This window comes from Acanthisitta chloris, unplaced genomic scaffold, assembly GCF_000695815.1.
Source record: "Acanthisitta chloris isolate BGI_N310 unplaced genomic scaffold, ASM69581v1 scaffold7155, whole genome shotgun sequence".
Classification (NCBI taxonomy): Eukaryota; Metazoa; Chordata; class Aves; order Passeriformes; family Acanthisittidae; genus Acanthisitta; species Acanthisitta chloris.
The window spans coordinates 4552-16813 of NW_008674295.1; the positions used below are offsets into that span (position 1 = coordinate 4552).

A 12262-nucleotide genomic window follows, 5' to 3' on the forward strand; every position below is an offset into this window, starting at 1 on the left:
CTGGAGGTCCAAATGCTGGTTCTGTTCCATCCATGCTGGAGTAAATTGAAGTTTTTGAAATTCAGGGGCTTGACTGCATGTGGTTGATGGGGCCCTCTCATTATTTGGGTGTACTTTTTCCAGAACTAGGTGTTAGCAAGCTGACCTGCAAGCCTCTGGCTCCCTGGGCCTTGTCTCCTACACTGAAGCCTACTGTGACTGGGAGCTCCATCCCAGTTTCCTTGCCAGGGATCTCTGTACACTTCAACTCCACCAGCTCACTTTAAAGGACTCTTGAAGTTTGTTTCTTCAGATGTACCCAGTAAAGTGTCATTAAAGCATGGCACATACCAGGAGTAACTAGCAGTGAATAGTTGTGTGTTCCCAATAGTCAGAGTGAGTTTATGATCCTTTTACATGAGGTCTATTTAAATTTGTCTGAGGTGTGAGGTGAGTTAGAGGTCAAAGTAAGAGATAACACAGACCAGTCTCTTCGAGCTCTGTAGTTGTTGGGCTGGGGAGTGTTTGACAGGTCAGTTTGTTTCTCCGTGACTCAGCTTCCTTATCTGAGTTGTTGGAGTTCCCTTGATGTATTTGTAAAACATTTCCAAGTGTGGCACTGATGTGTGCTTAAGAAAACTAGATTATATCATTATTGGATGCTACGCATCGATTTTTGCCTTAAACGTTTGCAAACTGCTGAGAGTTCAGTGTCTTTGGTTTCATCTGGTTTTAATAAGCTGACAAATGTGTATGTGTAATACCATGAAAATCTGTGTGTACCTATGACTTCCCTGTGTTTTGTGGTGTGATGAAGGAAAACTGTTACTAAGCTGGATGGGAAATAGATTAATGAGAACTAAATTGGGAATGATGGTTGACAGCTAGTTAAGCAAGAGATATTTTTTCCTCAGTTCATTTGAAAAAACCCAAAACAACCCCAAAAACTCCAAAAAAAGAGAGTGGAACACTCTTACCTGGCAATTTGCAAAGCCTTTCAAATGGTAATGTAAAAAACATTTGGGTTTTGTTTTGGTGATAGTACTTGTTGGCTTACTTACTTCAGAATCACTTCTGTCTGCTATCACTAAACTTCCTAATCCTTTTTTTTTTTTCCCTCTCCTTTTCAGAAAACAAGGAACAAATATATCCTCCTGCAACGTGTGAGTTGTCTTGTAAGTCTGGGCAGAGCTGCACTTCCCAACTGCTGTGAAGAGCTGGGTAAGAATGGATGCGACATAAAGCAAAGCAGAAGTCCTGAAGCCTTAGTCACCAATCTGATGGATTTACAGTAAGTAGAAGTAGACTTGTTGATCATCTGTCTGCCATGCAAATAAGTCCAACAGTGCATTATTTACATTTTTGTGCTAGCATTAACAAGCAAATACCTTCACTGTCACAAAGTATTGGCACACTCGAGGTGCCAAGCTGCCTGTTGAAATCTGCCTCAAAGGCAGTTCCTGTTCAGTTTTGGGTGAGATGACACCTTGGTGGAGGTTCTTCAACACATTATACTTTGGGTTGAATTGTGCTGTGTCTTAATGCAACTGCTCTTCACGCTCCTGGCTGTCAACAGGGTACAATGTGCCTCTGTACAGGGTACAGCTCTCCAAGCTGGACAAAAGTATTTCTCGGTGCATGACTGAGGCACTTCTGGGCTTTTTTTCATATAGAGGATTCAATAGGTTAAATTATTTATTAAAATAATTGCTGTGGAGCTGTATAACTGTCTATTTTAGAACTGTGCCTGTGAATGTTTTGTGTTTCTTGTGTCTTTGCTAATCTGTGGTTTTACTTAGTGTTAATGTTTAACTTTAAAATAAACTGCTTGGAACATCAGATGTAGCTCCTCTCTTTTAATTTTCAAAACTTTCCTATTGATGTGGCATATTGTTTCCCTGCCATGCTTCTCTCCCTGTTTTTGGTGTGGTGGCTACAACGCACGGCCAAGAAAACAACTGTTTGCCAGGTGTAAGAGTGAAAAAACAAACCCCACGGGGCTTGTGGCGTTATCAAATGAGTTAGTTCCATTTGCATTTTCTGGTGCTTTACTCATGTTCTTGTTTCTGTGTCATAAACCTCAGAGCGACACATGAGTAAGTGTTGAGAGAGGCAGGAGGACCTGAACTTGGTACTGACACCGTGTGGGCTGTTGCCAGGATATTCTTTAACTCTCACTGTCAGGAGAGTGAGCACTGAGTTAACCTCCTCAGTTTGTGTGGAGCTTGTGTTGATGAACAGTTGTCACTGTATAATCCTCAAGGTTGTATTGAGAGGCTATTGAGATCTGATTTCATGCTGCACCTTAATTTGTACTCTCTCTTCAAATACTTCCGTTTTGGTTTGGTTTCTTTCCCCTCCTGATTTGATGTTTTTCCAAAGGGAAAACCAACAAGAAAGGTGAAGAGCTTCTGGTTGTGATTGTTTTCTGGTTTGTTGTTGGTTTTTTTTGCATAGGTTCACTCTTTACTTCCGAACACTTGAATTGTTTTGGTACTGTTGACAAAGGAAAGATGACCTCTCCTGTAGTGAGTAAACAACATATTCAAAACATTCCTCTCTGATTTTTCTTTCTTTTAATGAAGTTTTATTTCTTTACATGTAAGAGTGATGTCCTGATTAGCAACTCTTATAAAACATGGAGTATTTGTTGTGTATTTTTTTCTGCAGAAAGGGAAAGACACACTGTGAGACAGGTGTAAGAGCCTAGAATTAACTAACATTTCAAGCTCTCAGAGTCTCCTAAGAGAGATATATGCTTTTAAAGCTTATTTTGGAGGGACAGATCAAAATGGCTTCTAAATAGTTCTTAAAGCTCTTCCAGGATAAATATTGCACAACCTGTTGTAGGCCAGTGTTTCAGAAATAGCTTAGGAGTACCTGGTGTTGTCACAGGACTAAATGGGGCAGTAAGCATTTATCCTAGACCTGGACAAAGGCTGTTACTTGTCAGCATTTCTTTCCCTGACAGTGCTGCCTACAGCTGTCCTTGCTGTTTATTTCTACCCTGTCAGATGCTCAGTGCATTGGTTCGTGCAGCCAGATGGAGGGTTGGGCTCAAGAATCCTCCTTAGGTTGAGTTACTTTGGATCAAGAAGCTGATCTTGTCGCATGTTTTTTTCAGCCTCACTCTGTGCTGTTTTTATTTAAGTGTGAGGTATTAGGCATGTGCTGTAAATCTCTTCCTCTGTGTAAACTGGAGCCACTAGTAAGTGTCTGTGTGGGGGGTGCATTTCTGCTTTGGTAGACTTACTCAGGAGGGTTATGGATGTAAATGGCTTCTGTATCTCGTTTTGTCCTAATTGCAGCCTAATTTTCTCTTGTTTCCTTCCCCTCCACATTGCCATTCAGGGTCCACCGCCATACTACGAGAATCATGGCTTTCAGCCAGAACACATGTATCCTGCCAGGCAGGCAGTGGGTGCTAATCCATATCCACCATACTACTCCACAAACGCTCCATCAGTGCCAAGCTACGTCCCAAGGGTTGTCACCCACCAGTCGACTAGGCCAGTAGAACATTCGTCTGGGAGAACGTGTGCCTCAAGTAAGTTTCGTTGGGATTTCTTCCAGTTTGAGACTTCAGATCTTTCAAAGGAAGATAACAAAGAAAAGAGATCTTCACTTCCAGGTCATGTGTTGAAGGAGCCACCTCCCTGTGGCTGGGATGGTGGTGTAACTGGACAGGTGATTTGGCGGAAGGATGGTGGAATAGACAAAACTGACAAATTATGTCTGGTTTTAGTATCAGGAAAATACTGCTGGTGGGTGGAAATGACTTAATTTGTGAACCTAATTTCTTTTTTTCTCCTTGCTTTCATTTCAGGTTTAAAGAAAACCATAATCATTATATTATCTATTTTAATAGTAATTTGTTGTGCAATTGCTGCTTTCTTCATCTGGTATTTTGGTAAGCTGTTTTTTTTTTCTTGTTCATTTGTTTTGTGTTGAAAGAAGAGATGTATTAAACTCTGAAAGTTAGAAATGCATTCTCATCTTGTGTTTTATGCTGAATTAAGTACAGGAAAGCCCTTGTTACTTCTGTCCTGAGAGATGAACTATTGTTGCTTCCTAAGAGCTCAGTTTTGTTTACAGCTTAGCTTTTTGTTCTTTCTTTTTAATGAGCAATGCTGCTGTCATTTCCCATTCATCAGGTAAATATGTTTTTGATGTTAAAAAGCGTCATCAGCTTTTTGACTCTTCAGGAGTGGCTTATTCAGGTGGCTTCTCTGGAAAGCTCCACTCTATCTGCAAGAGCTGGCGAAGTACAACTGTGCAGGACTGTGGCTGTCAGTAAAGAGCAGTTCCACCTCTCCAAGGGTGTTTGCACGGAGGGACACTTGGCACATCACTGTGAATGGCCAACACATTGTGTGGTGCATTTCCTTAGGGAAGTCACAGTGGTGAATCCTCTCTGAAATGGAACTCTGTTCCCAATTTGAATTTCACTTATTTTCCAGTGAAGGAAGGAGATTGCAATAAATGTGTATCTCCTGTTGTGTCAGGCTGGGGCTCCTCCCATCTCTGAGTTTGGGATCTCTCTGATGTTTTACTGTCTCCAAATGGAATATGCCTTGAGAGTTGGCAGTGGGCACCTCATGGCTGTGTTTCTCTCTCCCTGCAGTAGAGAATCATTGTCTCAGCTCCCTAATTGAGTGTGGATCTTCAGGGGTGTGCATGCCAGCCTCGCAGTGGTGTGACGGAGTGAGCGACTGCCCCAACGGGGAGGATGAGACGCGGTGTGGTGAGTGAGGGCAGTCAAGGGGAGGGGGAGGAGACCTGCAGCCAACCACAAGAGTTTTTTAGCACATTGCATCGTCCAAAGCTTGCCTAAGTCACAACAGGGCTGCTTTAGCCTAAGATCTAACTTTAAAATGGTTTAGAATGTGAGAGTACCTTGACTTTGAATTGGTTTTGAAGACATTGCCTCTTAATTTGAAGGGGGTTTGTGCAAAACTGAATGTAGTACTGTCTGTGGAATGAACAGCCATCGTTGACTCTCTGTAAACTTCAGGTGATAGCATAAACCTTGTGGTCTTCAGTCAGGCTTCTCTTTTTCCATGTATTTTGTACTCCTCATTCTCCCTGTAATGCTTCAACTACTACTGCTGGCCTGGATCAGGAACAGCACAGCACAGGAGGGACATTGAGGTGCTGGAGCAGGTGCAGAGAAGAGCAACGAGGCTGGTGAAGGGACTGGAGCACAAGTGCCATGAGGAGAGGCTGAGGGAGCTGGGGGTGTTCAGCCTGGAGAAGAGGAGGCTCAGGGGAGACCTTCTCACCCTCTGCAACTCCCTGACAGGAGGTTGGAGTCAGGTGGGGGTTGGTCTCTTCTCCCAGGCAACCAGCAGCAGGACAAGAGGGCACAGACTCAAGCTCTGCCAGGGGAGGGTTAGGTTGGATCTTAGGGAGAGCTTTTTTTACAGAGAGAGTGCTCAGGCATTGGAATGTGCTGCCCAGGGAGGTGGTGGATTCACCACCCCTGGAGGTTTTCAAGCTGAGACTGGATGTGGCACTTAGTGCCATGGTCTAGTAAGGACAGTAGGGTTGGACTTGATGGTCTTGGAGGTCTTTTCCAACCCAGTTGATTCTAACTCCTTGTGTAAGAAGGCCTGGCCTGATCAGTGTTTCCAACTGAAAAGATGCCAAGGGAAGCTTTAGTGCAAAGCTGAAGGTAGAAGGTGGAAACATCATCAGTTTGTCCATTTCAAAGTTGTGGCACCTTGCTTCTAACACCTGAGTTGTGCCTGTTCCATGCTGGAAAACTCCAGCTGTGCTCTTTCTCTCTCTCTGTGAACTTTTATTCTGCACGTGCCTCATGCAGGGTTAGCATTTAGTGGCATATGCTCTAAAGCTGTTCCTCTCCATTTGGTTGAATAATGTTTTTTTGGAGAAATTTGTTCAATCTGTTCCTTTGCTTGAACTATTTTATATTAAATTCTTGTGCAAATAAATACATAACGGGGCATGGAATGTCAGACTTAATTGCTTCTTGTTATATTCTTGCTCTATAAGTGCTTCTCTGAAGAAATGGGTGTATTAAGGCAAAATATGAAGTACATTACAATAGATTTTATTTTATTTATACACAATATATAATAATATGTGGTTGTGTAGATAAAAGATAAGATTGATAATTGCAGTCATTCTTGGTGGTAGAATATGAAAGAATTCTAAGCATCAAAGCTGAAATGAGAATATGAACACTATCTTGTATGTTTGCATTTTTAAACTGATAGTTCTTTTAAATCGCTTTACATGAAAAGAATTAAGTCATTACCATATTTCTGTCTCCTGGAAGATGAACACTGTCTTGTACGTTTGCATTTTTAAACTGATAGTTCTTCTAAATCGCTTTACATGAAAAGAATTACGTCATTACCATATTTCTGTCTCCTGGATTAGAAGGCAGCATTAAATTAACAACAGTTCACACACAGAAGTGAATGTGTAGCAATATGTGTGAGTAGTGAAAGAGCTGTATTATAATGTGTGGTGTTCTTGCTTTCTTTTTTTCTTTTTTTTCCCCTTCTTCCTTTTCTGACAGTTAGACTTTTTGGACCAAATTTTATCCTGGAAGTTTATTCACCTGTCAGCAAATCCTGGTATCCTGTTTGTCAAGATAACTGGAATGATGATTATGGGAAGATTGCATGTAAAGACATGGGCTACAACGTGTAAGTCCAAACTTCATCAGCCTTTGCACATACACAAGAAGGTTAAAACTTCCCTCTTGCCATTTTAAGAACACGTATCTGAGACAAGAAGCAGCTGGCAACCTAGTTCTTGTGAGCCCAGGTGGGCCTGATGCTACCCATGGTAGCTGTTGCAGAATCAAAAGGCAATGTTGCTCCAGTAGGAAATGGGATTTGGCACACATGCCACAGTCACGTGCTGTGGGGTCAACTTGTGTCCAGTACATTCACTTAGAACATTCTGCCAGAGCTCTCTCAGATCATTGTAACTGCTCAATAACATAAAATCCTTCCCTGTGAGGATGGTGAGACATTGGCACAGGTTGCCCAGAGAAGCTGTGGCTGTCCCATCCCTGGAGGTGTTCCAGGCCACGTTGTATGGGGCTATGAGTGACCTGGTCTAGTGGAAGTTGTCCCTGGCCATGGCAGAGGGTTAGAACTAAAGTACTTTCCAACCCAAACCATTCCATTCTGTAAAATCACTGCAAACATTCGTGGCCCTGAGTGCCACGTTCTCCCCAAGTAATGCCCTAGCATAAATTCTTCCTGCAATTGAAATACTCACTGTTGTCTCCTTTGATACAGTTGGCAAATACTGTCCTCTGTTGTGCATGGAGCAGTGGAGTGATTTTTTTAAGGCAGGCAGAACTTGTGTGTGCCCATGCTGTGTCATGGTGCTCCTGCATTCATGCAGGTCTCTGATCCAGCAGTGTCTCCAGTAAGACAGCCCAGCAGCAACTATGCAGAGCTGGTCCTCAGCTAGAAAACCTAGGAGAACAGCCACACTTGCTGCCCCTCTCACAGTCCCACTGAAACATGGTTATCACGATTTATTGCACCTGAACTTTGCTGTGCTGTGTAAATGTCCTGGCAAAGGTATTTCTTCATCTTACCCTGTGGCAAATATTTTTTTAGTGTTGTCATGTCAGATGTTCTAGCTTGGCACAGCTTATTGTTGCTTGCTTGAAAACTGAGACTACTGGGTTTCATAATGGCATTTCTGTTCTGCAGGGATACTTATTACTACAGTCGTGGAGTAGTACCTGAAGTCAACTTTAAAAGCTACATGAAGCTGAACACAAGTGCTGGGAACATAGACTTGTACAAAAAGCTGTACAGCAGGTATCTTTGTTTAATACAAACCTCTTTCCTTTTATGAAGGGTCTGTTTAGCTGTTGTAAGAGTTGTAGCTTCTGCCCACAGCATAATACAAGCACATCTTTCAATGAGGATTGTAAAAGGGAAAGAAAGTGCTCTCCATTCTGTTTAAAACCACAGCTGTCAATTTTCCATTCTTCCTCTCATCTTTTAAAAGAAAAGATGTCCCATCTTGTTCCCTCCTTGTTGTCTAGAAGGTTGCCATGTTAAAGGTACTTTTCCAAGGGTCTGTGACCATCAGCAGGAGTTTCTGTATGGTGACAATAGCTGTGAGCTGTAACACATTCACAGCAGCTGGTACAGCTTTTTTTTTTATTTTTCAGTCACATGAACACACAGCAGGCAAAAATGGATCTTTCACTGTGGAAAGGATCATTTTTATTCTCATTAAACAACTCTGAAGTGTCTAGCTTCAAAACCTGTAGACTGCTGTGCCTGCAAAGTTCGTGCAGCTCCCTTGTTTAGATTGTTCTACAAGTACTTCAGAAATCAGCTCAGCTTTTTCCCATGCTGTTCTTCATCTTGCTCCTCAATAGGCTTACAAATGTTTTGTACTGGTGTCTTCACTCTTCCATGTGACAGTTTTGGTGAATGCAGCAGGTGGTGGAGTCCAGATGGTTGCTGGTAGGGTAGCTGGAGAGAGTGACTAAAGGAGGGAACCCTCAGCAGGAGGATGAGGCTGAAGGAAGGGCACATAGCTGGAAAGAGTAGGAAGCAGCTGGAGGGTGAACTTTGCTCACCATTTTCTTCACTGTTTACCTAAGATCTGGGTTTTTTATTTCTATTTCAGTGATTTCTGTGCATCAGGAAATGTGGTTTCTCTGCGCTGCATAGGTAAGTCACTGTGCTTTTTGAGCTTCTGCTGCTTCATGCTTTGAAATGATCTGGGAAGTACTTTTGAATCTGTGTAAATAACTGCTGTCTTTGGATGGGCAAATGACTTAGCTCTGGTTCCCAAGTTTCAAACGGTGCAGTTTAAGGAGCAGCGTGAGAGAGGAGACAGGGAGGATGTTGAACCCCCTGTTGTTCTTGTCTTTGCTGTCACTGGTTCCTTTAAATGACTTGTGTGTGGTGAAGCTCCATATCCCTCACCCAGCAGCTGTGGTGTGGTATCTGTAGCACATTTGCTCTCCAACACACAGTCTTTGGGCAGGCAGGAAATTTAGGTTAGATAGATACTGGGAAGAAATTCTTCCCTGTGAGGATGGTAAGACAGGTTGTCCAGGGAGGTTGTGGATGCCCCAACCCTTGCAATGTTCAAAGTCAGGCTGGATAAAGCCTGGAGCAACCTGGTCTAGTGAGAGGTGTCCCTGTGTACAGCAGGGAGGGATTGGGACTAGATGATCTTTAAGGTCCATTCCAACCCTTTAACATTCTCTGATTCTATGCTTCTAGTTTGATGGGGAGGTCTACACTATGGGAAACTTTGGATCTGGGTGTCAGGGCATGGGCCTGAGCTGTGACTGGATGTGGCACTTAGTGCCATGGTCTAGTAACCACAGTAGGGTTGGACTCAGTGATCTTTGAGGTCTCTTCCAACCAGGTTGATTCTATGATTCTATGATATCCAACACCAGCACTCCAGAGATCAGACATGGTCTATTCTCCCCTTTGCCAGCAAAGCCTGAGCTGCAGAAACCGTCTCCCAGGCCAGCTCACTCTTTAACTAACGCTTGGCTGTGCGTAATTGACTCCACAGAGTGTGGCCTGTCCACGAAGAGCGTGAGCATTATGAACAGGATCGTGGGTGGCAGTGGGGCTGTGCTGGGGCAGTGGCCATGGCAGGTCAGTCTCCACGTGCAGGGTGTCCACGTCTGTGGGGGCTCCATCATCACGCGCCAGTGGATCGTGACGGCGGCACACTGTGTGGAGGGGTGAGTCTTGCCAGTCACCTAAGTGACTGGCTCACTCCTTCCTCTCTCAGCTGGCTGTTTTCCTTGCTTCAGGCTGAAATGCCTGAAAGTTTAAGTCTCCCAACATTTCTGCTGTTAAAACTGAATTCCTCGCCTTGAATGCAGGTGCTAGGTGTGGTATTTTGTCTGTGTAGCAGTATAGGTTTGAAGTATTAATGGAAAATTAGTTCTGGAGGGGTCTGGGTGCAGATCATCTGTCTGCTCTGTACAGGGAGAAAGTCTTATTTTACTTGCCAAAGGTGGAAATTATATTGGATGTGGAAATTGTATTGGATGGTGGTGCTGGGCACAGATACCCAACCCAATTTAAGATCTGAACTCAAGGCACCAAACTTCATGCCAGACAGTACAATGTTTTTGGGAAGATGTTGAATTACACTGTGAGAAAAGCCAAATAATAAAATAAAAAAATAATATTTCCCAAACCCTCAAATATCACACAGCTGTAGATATGATCAATTTAAAGATGCCTGTACTATTTATTTGCTCGTATCTTCATGCCACAGGGTAGTAAAGTCTAAGTCAGTATTAAATGTAGTTTTATACATATCCAAGAGCCATCAACAAGAAAAATAGCTGGTGCTTTGTACCTTTTTAAGTTAAAAAGGAGAGTTGATGGTGCTGTGCTACCTTGTGCACAGTAGAAGGATGTGTTTAAAAGGTGGCTGCTTCTGTTGAAGGGAAAACCCACAAATCAAAAAAAATTTCATGGTTGATTGGCTGGATCACACTTTGAGGCTAAGGCAAGGGAAAAAATCTTTGTCCTTAACCTTGAGAAAGGAATGCAAGTGTTTATTTTTATGTGGTGATCTCATGCCTCCTTTGTTTTCTGATTTGAGCTCTGTAGTATACAAAAGCTTTGGTAATGGTAACCAAGCTGTAGCTGGCACAAACCTGGTTTTCAATCTGGATTTGGGTTCTTTTTGGAGGTGGGATGACCTGCAAGCACTACTGCCTTGCAGTTTTCTATTAAGCATCTGTAAATTGTGCTGGAGCACAAGAAGCTACTGAAAGTGCATCTAGTGAGTGTGCTTAACGTTAAAAAACCCCACCAACCCCCAAAACCAACCTAAACCCCCCCAGCATATTCAAGATAGTGAAATTCCTTTACCAGATCATGTTTTCACTAATTCTGGTGTCTGCTGCCCCCCATGCTTTGGGTAGAACATGCTAGTGATACCACTGACATGTGAGACCTCAGAATTAACTGCTTGATCCCTCAGCCATGGAAATCAATAGACTTCAGTGTTGCAGTCTCAGATTTAATTTGTTGTGCTGAGTGACTAAGGGGATGGACAGTGATACTTAACCCATTTCAAAGATTTTTTGGATATATTTATGAAATTGGAGTCAAACTTTCCCAAAGTTAGATGTCTTGCTTTGTTTACCTTGTTCGTCAGAAACCGTAGTCAAATGCATGTGCATTCTTGGTCACACACTTGGCTCTAGTTCCTGAGACAATTTTTTGAAGGTCATAATCTGTGATTTGTTACCACAGAAGCAAATCTTCTAACCTTTCTTCTTTTCCTGTAGCCGATTTTCTGACCCCCACAGCTGGAGGGCCTATGCTGGGATTCTGAATCAGGATGAGATGCTCTTTAAAAATGGATACAGAGTGCAACAGATAATTTCCCATCCGGAGTATGACACAGATTCTAAAGACAATGATGTTGCCCTTATGAAGTTAGAGACACCACTGAGCTTTACTGGTATGTATTCTGCTCTTCTTAAGGCAATGAGCACATCCTTTAAAACTTCTGAATTTCATCAAGAAACCTTTATAGGTACTTACAGGATGAACAAAAAACATGGATAGAGACACCTTAGAGGGAGAGACAGGGTAGAGCTACAGACAGAGGGCACAGCCTCTGATATCCTAAGTAGGATTTACTCAAATTTATTCATGGGAAGGGAGTTTGGACTCATCTCAATAATGGACTTTTACCCTGGAATGCTGTACAGTACTTTAGTATTGCCACTCCTATACGTGCAGACAACTCTATGTGCAGTGGTGGAGCAGCTGACTAAATCCTAAAACAAGTTATGCCAAATAATGATTGGAAAAACACAACCCCACAACCAAACGTTAAGTAGTTCCTTTCTTAAAAGTAAATATAGGTTGTTTGCAAGTGTTTTTTATGCACAGCTCCTTTGTATATCAGTGCATCAGCTGAAAGCTACTAGACCTACTCTGGAAGGGATTTTCTGCTGCTGAGAGCAGGGAGATTGTTTAACAGGTTTTTGTGTTCCACACTTCTTGTTTAACAGGTTTTTGTGTTTCACACTTCTTGTATATAGGCACTGAATCCTGCTTGCATTGTGATTATTTTCTGCAGAGTTTTGCCAAGGGAATGTACTTGCCTGAAGTTTTTCTTCTTTGTCCTGTTCTGATTAGAAGAGCTGGTGCTAATTGTTCTAGTTAGCCTGATGGATTTCAGCTAGAACCACTAACTGTGCTAGCTCCCCACTCTGAGGTGAAGATTAGGCAGATTTTAGGTGAAGATTAGATATCCTCAG

At 42.7% G+C, this 12262-nt stretch overlaps 1 protein-coding gene across 1 annotated transcript in view; it reads left to right on the plus strand.

The window, feature by feature from the left end:
- The first annotated feature begins 2492 nt into the window (after positions 1-2492).
- The window catches only part of TMPRSS2 (transmembrane protease, serine 2), a 12353-nt gene continuing 2583 nt past the window's right edge, over positions 2493-12262 (plus strand). Inside the window, exons 1-9 of the mRNA XM_009075282.1 lie at positions 2493-2507; positions 3331-3526; positions 3806-3889; positions 4604-4723; positions 6527-6656; positions 7686-7796; positions 8623-8666; positions 9532-9706; positions 11279-11454. Coding sequence (XP_009073530.1) covers positions 2493-2507; positions 3331-3526; positions 3806-3889; positions 4604-4723; positions 6527-6656; positions 7686-7796; positions 8623-8666; positions 9532-9706; positions 11279-11454 — 1051 coding nt within the window. The remainder of the gene's footprint in view (positions 2508-3330; positions 3527-3805; positions 3890-4603; positions 4724-6526; positions 6657-7685; positions 7797-8622; positions 8667-9531; positions 9707-11278; positions 11455-12262) is intronic.